Raw genomic sequence first — 21,737 nt, forward strand, 5'->3', positions numbered from 1 at the left:
TTGCATCTGAGGGCGCGTCCTCATGAGTGGGAACATCCACCTCAAGACAGGGCATAGCTTTGTGCAATGCAGATGAAGAGGGCGCGTCCTCATTTGGAGGAGCATCAACCTCAATTCTATTTTCATGCCTCAAGGGCGCGTCCTTCTTTTGAGGAGCATCCACCTTGAAGTTATTTCCGAGACCTTGCAAAATCTCACTTCTTCCTTCCAATTTTTCTCCGTCAACCTCCTTCTGTATGATCTCCTCTGCATGATTCACCACCACTTCTTCCACGCTACGGATCTTCAAAACATGCCCCAGCATCCAAAAAGAGTTCCCAGAGATATAGGTTTCTTCCTCTTCAGGGCCTTCTACGAAATAGTGGGCATGAACCTCTCCGCTTGGTTTTGTATGAATATCTTCTACATCCTCAAATGGGAGACCCTTTCCTTCATACCTTCTCCTGCGGAATTCTTTAACAGCCTTATGATAGCAGTCGCGTGACTCATACTGCGACCCTCTCAGACTGCCCACCCTGTTTGGCATTGGGAACTTTATCATTAAGTGATGTATCGAGGTTATCACCCTGAATGCTCGCAACCAAGGTCTGCCGACCAACACATTGTGCGCGGAATCCTGATCCAGCACTTTGAAATCTATCATTTGAGTGACTGACAAAGCCCCTTCCCCGAGCGTGACGGGAAGCCTGACCGAACCCATAACTCTCACTGCTTCCCAAGTAAAGCCATAGAGGTGCGCATCTTCAAAATACATATCGCTATCCGGGAAACCTAGCTTTTTGTAAGTGCTGTAGTACAAGATGTTCATAGAACTCCCATTATCCAAGAAGACTCGATGTATATTCATTGCCCCAATAAGCATGGTAATCACCAGCGCATCATTGTGAGGATGATGCACCCACCTTGATTCTTTTTCCTTGAACGTAATATCAGCGGACTCTCCCTTAAAGACCTTCAGAGGTTTGTCTTCCAAGCTGTGGATGTTGGTGAGTGGTGGATGTCGCGCTTCTCTCGCGTTTCTTTCCAGTGCTCGATTACTATCACCAACAAAAGGGTGTCCTCCAAAAATTGCCCTGATGCTGCCAGCCCTCTGAAACTTAACTTCTGCTGTTTTTTCAACATCTTCCGCCCGCGGGGGCTGTCTTTCATCCTTACCCTTGTCATCAATTCCCCTGCGTCGCTTCACCTTGTCAATCCATTCTCCTAGGTATCCAGCCTTGATCAATTGCTCAATTTCATCCTGCAGGTGACGACACTCATGGGTGTCATGGCCAGTAGACTCACGGTAGTCACAATACTTCTTTTTGTCTCTGCTCTGCCATGAAGTTAGACGGTCGGGCTTCTTGAAGATTCCTCTATCCTTATTTACCTCAAAGATATGATCAATGAGACGCCGCCAATGGCGTATAATTGCTGACCCTTCTCTCATAGTTCGACGGTGGGCTCCATTCTCTCCGCGAGCTCACGGTATTCACCCTGTTAGGGCTTCTGGCATTTCGCCGATAATCTGGGCTCAAGGATCTGTCCCTTCTCTTGGATCGCCCCTTGGAGTTATGGGTACTGTCATTCTTTTTTGTTTCTGCAAGCGACTGTTCAATTGCTTTGAACGACTCCGCCTGCGCAAGCACGTCAGCTAGTGACACAGGGTCCTTCCCTTGCAGGTGCTTCCAGAAATCCGTTCCCACACGCAACCCAGCTATAAGCAGTATTTTCAGTGTCTCATCAGTTGCACCCCTCACCAAAGTGGATTCTGCATTAAACCTCTTGAAATACGAAGTCAAACTTTCTCCTTCCTTTTGTTTCACATTAGCCAGTGTGGTAACATGTGGTGTGTACTTCACTGCGGCTTGGAATTGTGTCAAAAATAAAGTTTTCATCTATTCCCAGGATGTGATCACACCTGGACCAAGTTTTTGGAACCACTGCTGAGCGCCTTCCCTAAAAGTGGCTGCCAGGAGACGGCATCGAGCCAAATCAGGTACTTGATATACGTCCATTTCAATATTAAAATGCCCCAGGAATTCCACAGGATCAGAGTTCCCATGAAAACGCAAGTCATTGGTTGTGTTCCTGTATCCTACGGGCAATTGCGCTTTCTTCACAGCAGCAGCAAAAGGAGAAGGAGCTTGCGCAGTCGCCGTTACTCTTCCTCCTTCAAGATGGTTGAGCAACCTCTTGAGGTCGTTCACATTAAACGTCCCTATCCCAGGAATGATTTGAACATTAGGCTATTGGGGTTGCTCTGCGACTTGCTGTAATTCCCCTTCATTACCCCCCGGGTGTGGTGGTGGATCTCGCCGCCCCTCGCCCTGAGGCTGCGACTGTGCATTATTACCATCTCGGTTTTGAATATTTTCCCGCACACGAGGTTCCTCTTGACCGCGTCGCGGAATTTCATCATTGTTTGGCATTCTTACTTGAATTCGACCGCCGTCCTGGTCATTAGGACGCGTCCCAGACCCATTACCAGTAGCACTATGGGAAGCTACGGGAATAACGACAGGGGCTTCTCCAGCGGAGGGTGCTCCACCTTTCCTACTATTGTAGGGTGCTCTTCCGTATTGATATCCCATTCTTCCTCGTCCATTCCTCTGATATCCCCGGTAGTAATTCCCGGGCCTTCCTCGCGGAGGGGCACGCTCGTGCTCGCGGTGCCGCGCCCCGTCATCCCTTTGGAATGAAGGGGGCACACGCGTTGTGTCACGGGACCTCACTTCTCCGGCGTTTCCTTCCTTTTGCCATTCTACCAGCAACATCCTCAAATCGTCGTCTTCCAACCTTATGCCAAGTCTTCTTTTCAAGGCTGAAAGATCCCTTCCTTCCTCATCTTGATTTTGAGGGTTCTCCGCACGACGACGCTCGTCCATCGTACGCCTAGACCTATGTGGGTGTGGCACCACCTGGTTACCAAGGCGAGGCCTTTCCCTACCATCGGTGTCCTCATCAACAAGCTCCACAATAGGCTCTACATCATCAGAATATTCCAAGCGCCGCGGAGTGATTCACGGGTTTTCCCCGCTGCCCTGGGTGTCTCCTTCAACTACAGGGGCTTTCCCTAAGGCATGACCGTGATGGGGGAAACGACGACCTCTCCTCGTCCTTCGACGCTCCACCGTGTTCAGTCTTGAGTGAAAATTGTTAAGAGTATCCCTCATGCGATACAACTGCTCCAAGATATCAGCGTTGCTGATGAGAACTGGAGGTGTCCCCCCCACATCAGGAGCTCTTGGTGGATCCGCCATGTTTCTGGGAACGTAGGGTTCATGGCGAGTGTAGCCTCCCCCGCCTTCTCCTTCAGATCTGCTGTCACTTCCATCATAAGAACTTCCATCATGATTATAAGACATCTTTTCCTCCTAAGATTATGACCTTAATTAGCAGCCCCTCCTTCTAGCGCCAATTTGTTGACGGAGGAATCTGGTAACAACAAAGATTGAGGTTTCTCGCTGGAACTAAGATCTGTGACGGTGGTTCTTTGCCGGAAACTTAAGCGGTGTGTGGTTGATTGTGGTTGTTTTAGGCTGAGATTGATCAGAGTAAGTGGTGGCTCTCTTATCAGCTCTCAACTTCTTACCCTCTCAATATGCCTACGTACCCTTTATATAGGGATCAAGCCTGACGTAGTTCTCGTAGAACAGGAAGTCTAATGGACTTAGACTTCTTATTCCTAGGTCCAGTAGAAGCCCATCCAAAGTCCGTCTTCCGCTAGCTTTAGGAATGTCCAACTATGAGGCCCAACCGCGAAGGCCCAAGACTCGTCCGTAATCGCAGGACTTCACGGATAGTGCATCTCCCTCCGCAAGGATAACACTCCGCTACAACTATCTCCCTTGATTCACGAACGCAGGTATAGCCACGGTTCACCCCAAGTGCCAGACGCGTCCCTGTCCCCCGAATGAGGATAACCCACCAGATAGCAGGACAGGTGATCCCAAGCTCTTGGGTGCAAAGTGCAGGATGACTCCAAAGTTCTCCAACGAGGACACCCGTTGAATACAAGAACAGAGTTCCCAAAGCACACACCAAAATTAACTCTGCATCCCCAACGAGGACACCTGTTGAATACAGGAGGAGGCCTTCAATCATCAGACATACCCCTGGAGGCCTTCAAGCTTTTCACGGACATCCCCCTCTTTGACCGTCTCAAGGAGGGAATTCTTCAAAGAGTACCTACAACAAATACATTAGTAAAAATAACCTCCATTGCTCCTCTCCAGGCAAGCTTTGTCCTTAAGTCACCATTAAGAACACATAGAACAAATACAGGACACGTCCTAGAACTTAGGGTGCGTCTTCATCCTTATTAGACTCACACCATCTCCTCAAAACCATCATACACAACATTTTACTTCCTATGACGCGTCATGGTTAAAGTAGGCGCGTCCTACAGCGTCCATCGCCACAAGATCTCATTTGTCAAGCACTTTCATAACATTGACGCGTCCATGTAGCCTGGGTGCGTCCTTCCTTGACCATGCACTCTTTTCGCTTCGTAACACATCCCTTCTCAAACAGGCGCGTCCTCTGTCGCTGGACGCGTCCTAGTCCTCTACAATGTAACACCGAATTTGACTATAATTAGCCCGCGTTTGACCCGAGTCAATCCTATGCCAAATTTTGGGTATAACATATAGATTTTAATTGAGACAACACCTTAGGAATAATAAGTGGTATTTGTCCAAGTCGGTTGACTCCGTAAGGGGGGTCTGCTTCGCTTCGCTTCATAACGACTCCGCTTGGTGTGACCGACACGTGTCCTTCCAAACCCAAACAACACAAACACCTCCTAGTCCTATCTATCTGACGCACGCATTTATGTGTATGTTTCAAGTTCGCACAAATACCGGAATAGTCCAATCTAGTCTACTTCTCCTAATCTTCTAGTATTTACATTACAACCGCTTCTCAACACAAAACTCGTTTTATTGCCCTGAATTTTTCATTTCTAAGTCTTGTTCCAATCTCTCAAGTCTTAAGGAACCTCCAATTGCCCTTCTTGTGCCCTAATTTTTCTACTTCAATTTTCTCAGGTTTCTCCTCTTATTCTCAATCACATTTCTTTATTTTCTTTGTTATTCTTTTTATATTTCTGTTGCCCTTTTTAGTATCTTGTATTTTCTATTGCTTGCTAGGTTTAAAGTTTATATTTGTATTTTTCGAAACTATTTGTTGATGTCTAGAAACAACTAGAAATTATGTTGTCGATTTTGTTTTACTCCATAGTCATATTTAGATTATTTTTGAATTGTTGTGATTGCTGTGCAAAATAATATGAAGAATTTTATTTTATTGGATGTATGATTTATGGGATGAATCTGTTTAGATCAGTGTAATCGTGTTTTTTCTTGTTTATGTTTAGTTAAGGTGGAATTAATATTATTGAATGGGGTATTCTGAGCAAGTGGAAGAAGATAAGGATTTAGAGGGAAGCGGGAAGTTAGAGTACGGAAACTGTTAAGGGGTCGTTTGGTACAGAAAATGGTATGGGTTTGGAATAAGGAATCGGGTTAGGCTGTTATGGGTCTGGGGAATCATTCCTGATATCATGTGTTTGGTTCGGTGCTGGAATGAAATATGTTTCATTTAAATATTTTTGATTTATTGATTGAATTAAACTTTTATATATTGCATATGTTGAATTTAAGTTTTTATACAACTTACAAACAGAAAACAATTAAATATAAGTGATTAAAAAATTAAAATTTTAATGTTAATTTATAATTTTTGAAATAAATAAAAATAAAATATTTCTATTTTGTATTGATTAAAAATAAGCATAACTTATTTAAAATTAAATATGATATTTTAGATATATGTTTTAAGATTGTATTTAACTTTATAAGTAATGAAATAATGAAATCTATTTTGATACCTCATACCACTCTCTCAAACCCACCTCTCCCCTAGGGTATCAAATTTGATTCCAGACGGTTATAAGGAATGGGTATCAAATTTTAAAGATTTTAAAAACAGTCAGCCAAACAGCAGGTTTGGGTTTGGAATGGGTTTGGAATGAACGAAACCCATACCTGATACCAGAATTAGCCGAACCAAACGACTTTGTGTTGAGGTTTACCAAGTAGATGAGTAGGAAGTATTACGATCATTCATCTCTATTGCTGCCGGATTCAACTTTGTTGAATTTGTATGAGATGGATGCAGGAAGGAATGCATGTTATGAATATTTACACTCTGACCGCCCAAATATCATTCCTTTCTTACCTAATTTTGTCCCATTCAACTGTATTAAAGCATTAGTTCTGGCATCAGCCAGATTGAGTTCAACTGCTCGCTTGATGATGTATATTTTGAGTTCGTGTCGTTACTTGGTTTTATGTGTGATGAAGTTAAATGTCTTGCCTTAAATAAACTTAAATGTTAATTTTTTTTAACTGGGCCATTCTTATATAATTCCTCTGGTACAGATAACAATATTAGCATTATATTGGCGTGAAATTGTATCACTTATATTTGGTATGTTAATATACAGAGCTAAGGACCGCAAACTCATGGCAACTGCAACTATGGCCACTGCGGCGGGTGCAGCTGCTCTCCTATATTATACTTTAAACAAGAAAGTTGAGACAATTATTGAAACAGAAGATGATGATGGCAATAGTATCCAAAGACGGAGAAATCTACGTTTAGGAATTGATAGAGTTTCCAATAGACTTATTCAAGCCCCCGGGACTTGGTTGGAGACGATTTCTACTTTGTCAGAGACACTTAGGTTTACTTACTCTGAGACTTTAGGGAAGTGGCCCATTGGCGATTTGGCTTTTGGCATTAATTTCCTTTTAAAGAGACAGGTAATGATTGTTTTTATGTTACTTAACAAAAAAGAAGAGGGATTGCTTTTATGTTACTTTGTAGTGTTTTTGTTGTGATTTTATTTAAAGAAAACATAGACATGTATCTCCATCTTGATTGGAAAAATTAGAAGTTGCACCTTTATCTTTTTTGATTGGTATTATGCGTGAAATCAAACCAAATCAATAACATTCCAAATCATATCTTGCGAAAGAGTGAGGGATGATATTTTTTAAAAGAAAATTTTCTAATTTAACAAAATTAGTATATACTTTCTTTATATTAAAATACGAGATCACTATAGTTATGGATTCTTTTTGAGTGATTTCCATTATTGATGATTAGGCTATCCACTTTAATTTTAAACTAACCCATTTATGCCTATCCCAAGGACATTCCTTTTACCTGGAGGACACGCAATGTTTTCTATAACTTACTATATAGCTATATTTACTCTACCAGTCTAGTATCTGTGAAGGCTTACTTGTTCGAAATCTGCTTTTACTTCTTTGATTGAAAAGAGGCATGGACTTGACGACGAGTGGGGTTGAACTTTTTTAACAAGTACAATCACATGGAGGAATATATGTATATAGATTGTATTTAACCTCTGGCTTGTGGTCTTGATCTTGCATATCTTATAACTTGTGACGGTTGTGAGTACTGCGGCTACTGCCATATTTTACATATTCTTTTTGGTAAGATGCTAAGCATTATTATCAATTAATATATTGTGAATTACTTTGCATATATCGATGTAAAAAAACAGTAATTTTGCAGGGGAACCTAAGAGTTTGCAGTGTATTTGGTGGCGAAGATAGTACACAGCTTACTGGAGCTAATGTAAGTTCTGAACTTAGACATCTTCTGAACTTGCTGACTCTTTGCTGGCATTTCTCGAAGAAACCATTTCCATTATTTCTGCAAGAAATTGGCTATTCGCAAGACGATGTCCTCCTTCAGGAACCTAAAGCTGGGGTAAGTAATTAAAAACTTTAAACTCTCAAGCAAACCTCTTTGGTCTTGATTTATGAATGTTCTATATCTCTCTTATGCATTCGACTTCTTTTTTTTTTACCAAAGAGTGAGAGAACTTGAGCAAGAGGGATGTGTGTTTACTTCACCTTTTTGTGAATTTATTGACCTGTTCAAGTATTATTAGTATTTTACCTTTTTGGCAGATTTTGAAGCCAGCTTTTACAATATTGGTAGACCACAAAACAGAATCTTTTCTATTATTGATTCGCGGAACTCACAGTATTAAGGATACACTGACAGCCGCTACAGGAGCAGTAGTACCATTTCATCACTCAGTTGTGCACGAAGGTGGGGTGAGTAATTTAGTATTAGGTTATGCACATGGTGGAATGGTAGCAGCAGCTCGATGGATTGCAAAACTTGCAATACCATCTCTTGCCAAAGGACTTGACAAGTATCCTGATTATAACCTTAAGGTATTCCTTCTCCATTGAAACTGAATATGCATAATATGAAAACCCGAGTAGAAGTCATAGTCTTATTTTCTTTTGGAATATGTCTCATGAGAGAATGTTATCTTTCACAAGGATCGTTACTGTTCAAAGTTTTGAAAATAAGCATGTAATTCAATCAAAAAAAAATCAGCTTTGAATCATTACCACAGTCTGATAAGCTCTCCCAACTAAGTCACTATATTAATTTATATATCAACTCTTCAGTATTATTGGTTGTATTTTATAGACTGATTAAATATGAGACAATTAGTATTTGAAACTGGAAGTTTCTGTTGATTTGTTTTATAAATTGAGTGGAGATGTTCACTTGTTCTAGAAGTCTAGGGGGCTCTTGTGTTTATACAGGGGTTTTATTGATCACAGTTTGCTGGTATCTGATAGATTTGGCGGTTTTAGGCTTTTATACAGTTTGAACTTTTAAATTACTTTTTTCACAACTAAAAATTTATTGTTTAAGAAATTAGCTACCGAACCTTATTACTGTACCTCTTTGGAGTTCTCCTGGGGTTTCCCGTGAAGATTGCAGTCTTAACAATGAACAACGAACTTTTCTATGGTTTTGATGGGGGGCAACACTGCTGAAACTCTTGTGGAGTGGTCAGTACAGCGCACCATGCTTTGGGTCTTTGTGGGGAAAGTAGGGAAGGGGACAAACAATAGACTGCATGCAGTACGGCAATCGGTAGCTGAAGTTGTCTGGAAGGAAGAAACGGTAGAGAGAAATTTGACCAAAAATGATGAGTTCGCATCTGGCCAGCCATGGCATTTTTCTGCCTAGAATTTTGCCTTGAAAAGTCGCCTGGATGTTATGCCACATTGAAATGGTTTAGTTACGTAAGAATAAGGTTTAATTGCTAATTTCTTGAACAATAAGGTTTGAAACGTAGTACTGATGAGGTTGAAGGTTAAAAACGTCCAAAGGTCTTGATGTAATTATCTAAGCTAATCAGTTGTATCTAAATATTTGTATTGAACTGGTGGGTGCTAGATTGTAGGTCACTCGTTGGGTGGTGGTACAGCTGCACTTCTAACTTTTGTATTGCGGGAGCAGAAGGAATGGTCTACAGCTTGTTGTGTTGCCTTCGCTCCAGGTTTACAATGTTGCATACTTGTTGAACCTGCAATTTTATAAGCCTCTCAATCTATAATTTAAAGCAGAAGTGCATCATCCTATTCCTTTTCGTTCTGGTTCAAAGTCCTATATTAAATAAATTTTTGATGCAGCTGCTTGTATGACTTGGGAACTGGCAGACTCATGCAATGAATTCATTACATCTGTCATTAATGGAGCAGATTTGGTCCCTACATTTTCAGCTGCTTCCATGGATGACTTGCGTACAGAGGTTGAAATCTTGTCCTGTACTTAGTAATTGCTAGAATTCTTTTTCTTTGCTTGTTTCATATGCCGATAATGTATTCTCCTGACATTTTCTTAGAGTCCTCAGTTTCCTACCTCCCCTTATTTTTACGTCGTTATTGTCGATGTTGCATATTATTACATTATGTCAGATGAATGCATCTTTCAATGACTGTAATAATTAGAACGTTAGTAATAGATAGTGCAAGAATCAACGACATAAATTTACGTTTCTGTTTCCAGGCAGCTTTACTTCAAACTATTTCTTTAATATAGAGTATTTTGTTTCGGTTAAAGGCATTTTTCAGTTAATGGGTATGAAATTAGATGTTGTCAAGTAGGGCTATGCATGGACATAGAAATTATCTGAACTTAAAAGTCCTTCAACCAATAAATTTCGTTCACTTTGAGTCTTGACTATATTCGTACAGAACTGTACCCAATTTTTAACGGTTCTGGTTTTTAGACAAGAACTGTTCGGAGAATTTTCCTAAACCTTCCCGAATTGTTCTGTACTGAATTGCCGATTTTGTAACTGTTACAATATTTTTCGGTTTGAATAAAAATGATAACTACCCTTTCAATGAGCATCAAATAAGCAAATGCTCTGCATTTTTTTTTTCTTTTTCAATGTTCTATGTTGTAATGTTAATGTTATTATATGTATTATTGTACAGTTAGGATTTTGGAATTTGACAATTAAAACGTACAAGCATATATTCGAGAACTTTGAACTAAGTGCATTATTTATTGTAGTTTTTGTTATTAAATATTACCTAATAAGTAACTCAATGGTGATATTTTTGGAATAATACTGGACATTCTAGAGCTGCGATTTCATAAAAAAAATTCAAGTTTTATGGAGATAGTTTGAAACCAAAAATCCGACTCCCCATTCTATCTTGTTTCAAAACGTAGAAACATAGCATATAAATTTATTCACGGGACAAGACTAGTTCTCGAATTTTCTAATACCTGATATTTTTTACGGTTCTGGAGATGTGTAAATTACTGCATTTACCCAAACCGTACTTGCCCCTATTGTGAAGTTTCAATAACATAATATTACTGTCATACCATTAGTTTTTATTTTTATGTTCATATCCATGGTCAAGAAGGGAGAGAAATTGATGTTTTTTGTGTACAAACTTGACAAATGTGACTCCTCATACCCATTAAGCATTTAACTGACTGATTAATGCATAAATGTGCATATTTACTTGTTTCAATAGGTGACTGCATCTGCGTGGATTAATGATCTGAGGAACCAAATTGAGCAAACTAGAATTCTTAGCACCGTTTATCGTTCTGCAACGGCATTGGGGTCTCGACTTCCATCCATTGCCAGTGCTAGAGCTAAGGTTGCTGGTGCTGGTGCAATGCTGCGCCCAGTTTCAAGTGGTACTCAGGTATGTTACATTTGCGGGAGATACGAACTCGGCAGTTAATTACAGAACAGCAAAACCTCCTGTGTCCATACACAATGTCTCGATTCTAGTAATAGTATGATCACCATTCACCATATGTATGTTGTAGATTTGTACTTGAGCCATCATAACCAGGCAAATCACTCATTTGAGAACAATAATCCCGTCCAAAATTATCAAGTATAACTGCAGATTTAACTTGGTTGTTTGAAGTATAGGTTTTTAGGAACTTCAGATGAGCCACCTGATCCTGTTAAGTATATCATTATTGAATGACAATTTTTGTGGTGTCTTTTATGGTGTAGGTTGTTATGAAGAGGGCCCAAAGCATGGCTCAGTCAGCTTTATCACGCCCTTCCCTGCAGATATCATCATGGTCCTGCATGGGTCCTCGCCATCGGTCTAAGCCAAGAGCAGGAGAAGATTCCGTAGAGTCTTCCTCTAGTAGAACAGAAACTTCTCAGCCTCTTGTTAGGTCTCCCAAGAACATATCTACTGGTGAAGCCATAGAACTTCCAGTATCATCTGCGGGGATGGTTTGGGATTCTGAAGTTGACGTTTCTTTTTCAGAAAAATCAGGTTTGAATGATGAAGTGGATATTGATTGCCACTATGATCTTGATGGCCAAAATGCAAATGAAAAAGATATTAGTGAAGTTGAATTATGGCGGCAACTCGAGGAGGAGCTGTATAATCCCATGGAAGGTGATGAAGAGAATATAACTAAGGAAATTAGGGAGGAAGAGGCAGAAGCTATTGCAGAGATAAGTGAAATCGAGCCAGAGAGCTCAGTACCAGATACAAAAGAGGTGCACAGATTTTTTCCTCCAGGAAAAATTATGCATATTGTCTCTCTCCACTTAGACGAGCCAGGAGATGACAATGATAGCAGAATTTCTGCTGACACTGATAGCAGAATTTCTGCTGACACTGATAATAGCCAGCTGACAGATACAAAGATCGGCATTTTCCTGACTTCTAGATCATTATACAGTAAACTTAGGCTGTCACGAACTATGATTGCAGACCACTTTATGCCTGTTTATAGAAAACAGATTGAAAGATTGATCGAGGAACTTGAAAAGGAGAATTTACTTGTTGACATTAACACGGGGGATGAAGCAGAGATTCACGTATAGGATACCGATTTTGCATGTAGTAACTTTATTGTAAAGAACTGTGTACTAGAGGGGACCTTGTCTCTTCAATTTTGAGAGTTGATGGATGCACTCCAGTTGTGATTGTAATATAGGTAAACAAACAAAATACAGCAAGGCCAAGAATTGGCGGTCAGCGGTTCAAGTTCATTAATTCATTGATGCCAGAATTGATCCTTTACTGACCTTCTCCTTAAGTGCCTGGAACCCGCGCTCTGGATCATCTCCCCGTCTCAAAAGGTCTGTTTCTTTCCTGAGTAGGATCAAGCGGGAGTTTATGTTCTTTTCCTGCCTGTATTGAATAGAACATGCTGATTCAAACCTTTATGTAAAACCTGTTTGATATAGATCAGGCAGTTATATGTTACGATGTGCTATGGCTCGAATTGACTTCTCCTGCTGCTAGCATTTGTTTTTTTCCTCATGTATCTTTTGTGTTAGTCTTAAACCCTTCAAACGTCCTTTAGGGACCTTAAATATTCAAAATTACGAGTGAAGGAAGTTGATCTTGTTTTATATATGATTGTCAGATACCGTGTTTTTATTATGAACTGGTTTGCACTGGCACTACTAATTATACTGGCAAAAGACTCAGGCGGCAGTTAAATATAATTGCTCATTTTGCCTGTAATTATTTATTTACGGGAAACTTGGATTGTCTATGAAAGGGGAATGTGAAACGGGGATGAAGAGATTACCCCCCTAAATTCAAATATTTTCTGCCCCAACCAAATTAACCCCCCATATGGACACATTGGAAAAGGTTCCTATTCCCATTTTCTTGAAGTCTTCAAGCCAATCGGTACTAGTCTGTGGACCTGGTTATGTTTTCAACTTAATTAACTGAAGTCAATTATATGAAGTCTTCGCATTTAATACTTCTCCATTCCTTTGTTTCCTGCTTCCTAGAATAGAAGCCATAAACACCATAACTTCTTACAATTAAGCATCCAAATATCTTGATTTTTACTTATATTTAGTCATTGTTCAACTCCAAATTATGGGTGATGCATTGATCTCCCAAGTGATTGAACAGTTTGCTATGCTCACTAGACAAAAATTGAGAAATAGAGCAGATTAGTTGTCGGTGAGAAAGACATTGAAAATATTGATGAGAAGCTCAGCTTCATCCAGAAGTTGCTTGAGAATGCTGAGAGAAGTCAGGTGAGAGACGCTACTGTACGTGTCTGGCTAGAGAATCTGAAAGATGTAGCCTACGACATGGACAATGTAATTTGTGAATGGAAAACAGCTAACAGGAAGATGGAAATTGCAAAAATTGTTGTTGTAACTGCTCAAAAAAGGGTATGTTTATCTATCTTGCCATTCTCCTGCTTTAATTTCAGTCGAGTTGTTCATCGCTGTGATATAGCTATCACTATACACAACATAAACGAGCGGCTAAATGAAATTACCTATCAGGGCCATATGTTTAGTTTTAACAGAGAAGCCATTGGTGGTGAAGATAGTCAGGTGTGGCCCAGATCATCTTCATCCATTGCGGCACTACATGTTTGTGGTCGGGAAGATGATACGAGTACTCTTCTAAAAAATTTGTGTTTTGAGAGTGGTACTCAAGCTGTAACCGAAACAATCAAGATCATCTCAATAGTGGGTTTGGGAGGAATCGAAAAGACTACACTTGCCAAACTGGTTTACAACTGTGACGAGGTAAGGGCACATTTTGACCAGTTGATATGGGTGTGTGTGTCTGATCCATATGACGAAGTCCGGGTTGCTAAGGCCATCGTTGAGTCTATAGAATGGAGTGCTCCTGATGTGGCTGTAATTGATACTGTTGTTAGCTCCGTTGAGAAACGTGCTCCACATGGTGTGGCAGAACTTAAAATTATTGTTGAATCGGAAAGAATAAGTGGCCCGAAGTAGTTGAACTTGAAACTGCACTACAGTTTGTCAAAAGATCTCTCAACGGAAAGAAATGTCTGCTTGTTCTAGATGATATGGGGAAGTAGCGCCCCAGATATTGGGAACAATTGGAGTGCAATCTCAAGAAAGGAGCTCTCGGAAGTAGAGTTTTGGTGAGTGTCGCGGGAATGATGAATAGCTCATACATTCACCCTTTGGGGAAGTTGTCTGAAGAAAATTGTCGGTCTTTGTCCAGTAGGATAGCATTTAATGGGAAAACTGAAGATGAAAGAGAAAGATTGGAAGATATCGGTAGAAGGCTTACCTCTTTCTGTATATACTATTGGTGGTCTCATGCGCTTAAAAAGTACTGCAGCAGCTTGGAGGGATGTTTGCAGGAGTGAGTTCTGGTATGAGTGGGGCAGAGGAAGATCTTTCCCCTCCTTTACTGTTGAGCTACTATGATCTTTCCTCAAAATTGAGGCAATGCTTTATATATTGCGCTAAGTTTCCAAAATATTGACTATATTGAGGCAATGCTTTATATATTGCGCTAAGTTTCCAAAATATTGACTATATTGAGGCATACAATCGGATCAAACTATGGATGGCGCAAGGTTATCTTTCAAGTACAGATATGGAAGCAACAGGAAGGAGTTAGATGATTTGATTATGCGATGTTCTTTTCAGAATCTAAATAAACAACGAAAGTGGCATGGTTATAACTTACAAGATTAATGATGCATGACATTGTACATGATCTTGCACAATACCTCACCAAAAACGAGTGCTTTATTGTGAACGTGTGTGAAGAACAGCAGGTAGAGGTGGCCACTTGTGCGGGTTCGAACCGCCCACCCGGGACCGATTCGTAGTAAAGCCCGGATTTATTCGGCCCGGTTCGGGCCGGTTCAGAACCGCACAAATCGTTAGATTTCACGAGCCGGTTACGAATAGAGTTTTCGAAAACCAGGACCGGACCCGGCACGGACCGCACAAGACCCGCAGGACCGCACGAACCCGTGAGCTCGCACAGCCCGCGCGAACCCGTGAGCCTGAACAGACACTTGGGTTGGTTTGTTAGTTTGCTAAGTTGTAAATGTAGTAGGAATGTTTGTTCTTTTTCTATGTCTTTACTTTCTAAATTCACATTTCAGTGTCAGCTAACTATAGATCAGTAGTACAAGTAGAACCTTAAAATAGATATATAAAAAAATTATTATCAAAAATAATAACCTAAAACCCATATCACAGATTATTTATAATATTACATAATTTTTTTGAATTTAATTTATAAAAATTTTAAATTCTAAAATTTATTTATTTGAAATTTTAATAATATAATTCGATAATATTTATTAATTATTGCTATAAAATTATTGCCTAGATATGTGCAGTACTACTAGTCTACTACTAGACTACACTCCAGTACCAAACTCATTTCAGAATTAATGAAATTGACACAAGCCCGACTCATCGAGCCCGCACAAGCCCGACTCGTTGACCCCGCGTAGCCCGCCAACTTGCGTGCGGTTACGATTCCTCTTTCTCCAGTTCAAACCCGGCTCGAACCCGATTCGCTTCTCCACCGGACCGGTTCAGTGTCCAGATTTTTAGTGTTCAACCCGTATGCGGCCCGGCCCAAACTGCACGGACCGCACAAGTGGCCACCTCTAACAGCAGGTATACACAGCTCCTCTAAATTCTCGTCATCTAACCTTCACTCGGGGAGAATATAATCCTTTTCCTGAAATCATTACAAACTCAGAGAAGCTACATACATTGTGGGTCCAGTCCAATGATACTCCGCCAACTGTAAATCAAGTTGATGCGATATCTTTAGACCATCCACAATGCTACAGAGAAGTGGACAAACACATGCAACGCTGATCCCACTTGTCAAAAAATCAAGACCCAAGTATACCTTATTATATTATATATGTAGTGCAATAGTAAATAGACTGCATGCTTATTTCCCTGATTAACATTAAAAATAATATACAAAAGTGAGGTGAGACGGTCCCGGAAAGTGGGACTGCCCACTTTTCTCTCTTCTTCCATAATGTGTTGTAAATTTCACTATCGAATATTGCAACAAAGAGGCAAGTGTATATAGAATTTAACAAGTTCAGGCCAAGACCACAGTCAACAAAACAAATAATGCATATAAACAAAATCAGTAACTGAAATAACGAAGAGAGAAACGAAGATGTACCCGAAACCATAACTTTCAACAGTGACTGAAAATAATGGTGCACATATACAAAATGCCAAGAAAAAATGATCACAGCTGAGTCACTAGGCCTTGCTAGAAGTCCTGACTGCTCTTGAAGAGAATATTGCCCCCTACCTGCTGCGTTTGGGATGCGTGCAATATCTCCACCAGGATAAAACAGCTCGGAGTTTATGTTAACAGCAACAACTAAACCTCCACCTCGACCAGCACCTCAGTCGCCGGAAAACCAACCTACAGCACTTCGAACCTGTATTTTTGGGAGAGAAAATGCAAAGAGGGAGAAGAGAAGAGAATATTGTGTGGTGTAGAAAATACATTCACTCTAGCCTCTATTTATAGGAGAGGAAAAATGAAACGGTTCCACACTTTAATGTCTGAATTAAACTGCACCAATAATTTAAAAAATCAAAACTGATCAGATTTTGAATTTAAATTATTTATAACAGTTTTTTCACTTCCAGGTTCAATGTATTTAGACTAAGCCCACTAACAAAGTGACTTAGCCCAATTCAGTATCAAACCCAGCCCAACAATTTATTGTAATAATAATAATAATCCAGTCACCGATAAATAAATTCGAATTAAAATTAATTCTCAAATAAATAAAATCCTCGCCCAGGTCGCCTCGCGTACGCGAGACGCCGAGACATTCGCCCAAATCGCCCTTCGACCCGGTCTGGTCCGGTGCGGTGCGGGGCGGCGGCGTGCGCGCGCGTGTGTGGGCGCGTGAAGCACACAACAACACAATGGACCATCACACACCTTACTAGTTGTATACTACTCATGTGGGTAATACCATATAAAGCACACAACCCCCTTTATTTATTTCAATGTGGGACAAACATTCACAAAATTTCAAGTTTTTCCAAGCTACTTTTAACTCTCAATTCATATGGATTTCATTAAGAAAATTCTTAAAACCATACATGAAAATTTAAGTTCAAATATCATTGAACAATTACCAATCATTAGTTTTTAGGATTAATATCAAGAATATAATTAAATTAAGCTCTAAAATCCTAATTTTCTAACAATCCTCCACAAATCCATACATAAATGCGATTAATTTTTCCATCATGACTTGTTTTACAGAGTCGGTACCCTTCCGGGTTTGAACCCTCCTAATTCCTCTACTTCAATGTCTATCGGATTCAGATGGAATGTTTGACCTTGAATCTTAATCCGTTTAGTATAACCATATTCCATAGACGGCGACAAGTCAAAGGCTATGGTGTCGTGGTCAAAGGCTATGGTGCCAATTTACGGCTTTGAGACATTAATGGTCATATCTCGATCATGTTCGTCGAATGTTTCAAGGAATAACCCTTTACTCTAATTGCGACCACACAATTACATTCGCTTAGCTTGGCATCTCCAGAGATATACTGCCTCTATCTCGTCAAATGACTTGACCCCATTCAGAGTTTTAACACTCTTGCTTTTCTAGCAGTGTCAGTACCTTCTAGGTTTACAGGGGATAGACTCAGATACTATAGTATCATCTATGTAGAAAAGGTACTACCAATTCATCCTTACAGCTCGTTATTACCCATTGAATACACTTCGAGGGATCTCCTCTCATGTGTATTGGGTTCCCACTGTTGATGAATTATGATGGGTTGACAGTCTCATCCCCAACCTTGACTTAAGGACCACTGCATGTTCCAGTCCTTTAGTAAGAGGATCAGCTATATTATTCTGAGTTCATATGAACTCTATAGCTATGATCCTATCAGTCACTAAACCCCTTATAGACTTGAGTCTAACTTGGATGTGTCTCTTAGTTTTAGCATTATGCTTTTTACTGCTAATCTTGTCGATAGTTGTTCGACTATCACAGTGAATAGCAATAGCAGGAAGCGGTTTGCTTACTACAGGTATTGCAGACATAAGTCTGTGTAACCATTCAGCCTCCGTTCCTGTGGCATCAAGTGCACACAACTCAGCCTCAAAAGTAGACCGAGTAACTATAGTCTGTCTGCTTGACTTCCAGGATATTGCTCCACCAGCCAAGGTGAACACGTATCCAGTCACTCCATTGGAACCAGACTTCTTAGTTATCCAACTTGCATCACTGTACCCTTCAAGCACACCAGGAAATCTCCTATAGTGTAAACTAAGGTAAATTGTGCCTTTTAGATATCTAAGTACTCTATCAAGAGCATCCCAATGAGTTCTGTTTGGACAACTTGTATATCTAGCCAATTTAGACACAGAATATGAAATATCTGGTCTAGTACAGTTAGCAAGATACTGCAAGCTCCCAATAATCTGAGAATACCTTAACTGAGACAAGGCACTCCTGAAGTATTCTTGACAAGGGTAACTTTCGAATCATAGGGTGTACTAGCGATTCTACACTGTGAATAACCATATTTCTCAAGTATAGATTTCTCTATATAATGAGATTGAGTCAAGCTTATTCCTTCAGTGGACTGAATCAGTTTGATTCCAAGAATCACACTTGCCTCACTCATATTTTTCATTTCAAAATGCCTTTTCAAGAATTCTTTAGTCTCGTTAATAATCTCAATATTGGTTCCAAACAGTAAAATATCATCCACATATAGGCACAAAATAACACACTCATTACCTTTAACTTTAGTGTAGACACACTTATCACTTTCATTAATCTTATAACTGAAAGGCAATACAGTTTCATCAAACTTTTTATGCCAATCTCTGGGAGCTTGTTTCAAGCCATAGATGTACTTGATCAACTTACATACTTTCCTTTCATTGCCTGATGCAACAAATCCTTCAGGCTGATCCATATAAATCTCTTATTCAAGTTCACCATGAAGAAAAGCCGTCTTTACATCCATCTGATGGATGATAAGACCATGGACTGAAGCCAATGCTATAAGCATTCGGATTGTTACCATTCTTGCAACCGGAGAGTATGTATCAAAGTAATCAATTCCTTCCTTTTGCTTAAAACCCTTAGCTACCAGTCTAGCTTTGTACTTGTCTATTGAGCCGTCAGGGTTCAACTTCCTTTTAAAGACCCATTTGCACCCAATAGTAGAACACCCAGGAGGGAGATCAACCAACTCCCATGTTCCATTAGAAACAATAGAGTCAATTTCACTCTTCACAGCGCCCTTCCAGTGCCTTGACTCAGAAGAATCCATAGCTTGTCAGAAAGTTAAAGGTTCGTCCTCGATATTGTAAGTGATGAAATCACCTCCAAAATCCTTGACTACCTTTGCACGCTTACTTCTCCTTGGTTCCTCTAGTTCCTTAGAAATAGAGCTACTACTAGGTTCCGCCCCCACATTTGTCATCTTTTCCACATGATCAGGAATAGAACTTGATGTGTGAGTAGGATCTTCCTCAGAAGTCGTTTCAGGTATTCCAGTCTTCATAGGGTAGACATCCTCAAAGAATGTCGCATATCGAAATTCAACTATCGTGTTTGCCACTATACCATCTATGTCAGATTTTAACAACAAAAATCTCATAGCTGTAGTGGTTTCAAGATAGCCCAGAAAGATACAGTCAACAGTCTTTGAACCTAGTTTCCTTCTCTTGTGTTCAGGAACAAGCACCTTAACAAGGCACCCCCACACACGAAGATACTTAAGACTAGTCATCCTGCATTTCCATAACTCCAAGGGTGTTTTATCCATGTGTTTCAGAGGGACTCTATTCAAAATATGGCAAGTCGTATTTAGAGCCTCCCCCCACATGTATTTAGGCAACCCAGAGTTAATAAGCATACTATTAATCATATCTTTAAATGTTCTGTTCTTTCGCTCAGCAACCCCATTAGACTCAGGTGTGTATGGTGGAGTAACTTCATGAACTATACCATTGTTTGCATAAAATTCATTAAAAGCATTACTCGTATACTCACCACCTCTATCAGATCTCAACCTTTTAAGTAACTTACTAGTTTGTTTTTCTACTTCAGTTTTATATATAATGAATTTACTAAGTGCTTCATCCTTATGTCTAAGTAAATAAACATAACAGTATCTACTACTATCATCTATAAAAGTAATGAAGTATCTAAACTGGTCCTTGGTCAACACACCACCATATTCACAAATATCAGTGTGTACTAAATCTAACAAGTCTGAATTCCTAACAACGTTATGAAAATGTTTCCTTATTTGTTTAGCAGACACACATACTTGACATTTAGAATTCTTTTCTATGGTATGTTTTGGTATCAACTCTAAGTTCATCATGTTCTTAAGAGCACCAAAGTTTAAATGACCTAGTCTAGCATGCCATATATTCGAGGATTCAATAGAGTTAACAGAAGGAATAATATTATTATTCAAATTTCCCAAAACGGGATCCGCATTAATAACAAATAAACCATTTGACAAGTAACCCTTGCCAAAGAATGTACCAGTGTGAATAAGAACTACTTTATTACATTTGAATGAAATTTCAAAACCACTAGAAACAAAATAGCTTCCACTTATTATATTTTTACGCATGTCGGGAACATGATGCACTCTCGTTTGAGATAGAATACGTCCTGAAGGGAACTTCATATCCACGTTTCCAACTCCATGTAATTGAGCAGCACTAGCATTCCCCATCTTCACAGTCAGGCTATGACTCTGTTGATAAGATATAAATAAACTAATATCAGCACAAATATGTACATTAGCTCCAGTATCTATCAACCATTCATTTGACAGATAGGTAGAAAATATTACAGGGTTGTAGGATACATACTGGTCAACGTCGGTTTCAGAAGCCGTAGCCTCACCAACGACCATGTTCACTACAAGCCCACTTGCGGTTCCAAGCACAACATTTGCTTGTGCTACCTCGGTTTTCTTCGCTTTCTTCGTAGGGCAGTCCTTACTCCAGTGCCCAACCTGCCCACAAGACCAGCATGGTTTATTTGCCTTGGGTTTCTTGGCCTTGTCTTTGTCACTCTTAGGTTTATTACTATTAGCTTTCTTAGCAAAAGTCTTCCTCTTCTGTCCTACAGTTGCTATGTTTACCTTCGAGGTACCGTGTTCGGTTGGCATCACATGTCCCTGTTTGGACTTGTGTTGTTCTTGCACCGAGATGTCCAGCATAAGGTTGGTCCAGGTGATCTCTCCTTTCTGTCTTTTCAGGGAGAGAGAGAACTCTTCCCAAGACTTCGGGAGCTTTTCAATCACACTCATCACCTTGAACTTCTCCGGGAGGTCCATTCCAGACTCCTTCAAAGCATGCACTATCATCTCGAACTCATGCACCTGCTCAGTCATGGACTTATTGTCCACCAGCTTGAACTCGAGGAACCTTGCCACAGAATACTTTTCTAGACCTTGTGAGTCAGTATTATGTGTCTGCTCCAGCTTCTCCCATAAGAGTTTTGCAGAGTAGACATCAGAAGAATAGACATCAAACAAAGTGTTTGTTAGTGCCGCCAGA

General features: G+C 40.1%; 2 protein-coding genes across 2 annotated transcripts; both read left to right on the top strand.

The window, feature by feature from the left end:
* The first annotated feature begins 4,759 nt into the window (after positions 1-4,759).
* Positions 4,760-12,760, top strand: LOC141702888 (uncharacterized). Its single transcript, XM_074506489.1, has 8 exons — positions 4,760-5,030; positions 6,491-6,809; positions 7,591-7,788; positions 7,992-8,264; positions 9,292-9,394; positions 9,528-9,646; positions 10,893-11,069; positions 11,393-12,760. The coding sequence occupies exons 2-8, from the start codon at positions 6,510-6,512 to the stop codon at positions 12,224-12,226; spliced, it is 2,004 nt and encodes a 667-aa protein (XP_074362590.1). The 5' UTR covers positions 4,760-5,030; positions 6,491-6,509; the 3' UTR covers positions 12,227-12,760.
* A 484-nt stretch (positions 12,761-13,244) lies between these two features.
* Positions 13,245-15,259, top strand: LOC141702887 (putative disease resistance protein RGA3). The gene is made up of 4 exons (XM_074506488.1): positions 13,245-13,279; positions 13,321-14,127; positions 14,226-14,422; positions 14,479-15,259. The coding sequence occupies exons 1-4, from the start codon at positions 13,245-13,247 to the stop codon at positions 14,631-14,633; spliced, it is 1,194 nt and encodes a 397-aa protein (XP_074362589.1). The 3' UTR covers positions 14,634-15,259.
* The last annotated feature ends 6,478 nt before the right edge of the window (positions 15,260-21,737 follow it).

The sequence above is a fragment of the Apium graveolens genome, unplaced genomic scaffold (genome assembly GCF_009905375.1).
Source record: "Apium graveolens cultivar Ventura unplaced genomic scaffold, ASM990537v1 ctg5842, whole genome shotgun sequence".
Taxonomy (NCBI): domain Eukaryota; kingdom Viridiplantae; phylum Streptophyta; class Magnoliopsida; order Apiales; family Apiaceae; genus Apium; species Apium graveolens.

Coding starts and splice junctions, on each gene's coding strand:
- LOC141702888 (XM_074506489.1), top strand. CDS start 6,510: ATGGCAACTGCAACTATGGCCACTGCGGCGGGTGCAGCTGCTCTCCTA. Junction 6,810..7,590: donor ATTTCCTTTTAAAGAGACAG/GTAATGATTGTT, acceptor GTAATTTTGCAG/GGGAACCTAAGAGTTTGCAG. Junction 11,070..11,392: donor CAGTTTCAAGTGGTACTCAG/GTATGTTACATT, acceptor TTTATGGTGTAG/GTTGTTATGAAGAGGGCCCA.
- LOC141702887 (XM_074506488.1), top strand. CDS start 13,245: ATGGGTGATGCATTGATCTCCCAAGTGATTGAACA. Junction 13,280..13,320: donor ATCTCCCAAGTGATTGAACA/GTTTGCTATGCT, acceptor GAAATAGAGCAG/ATTAGTTGTCGGTGAGAAAG. Junction 14,128..14,225: donor GAAAGAATAAGTGGCCCGAA/GTAGTTGAACTT, acceptor GTAGCGCCCCAG/ATATTGGGAACAATTGGAGT.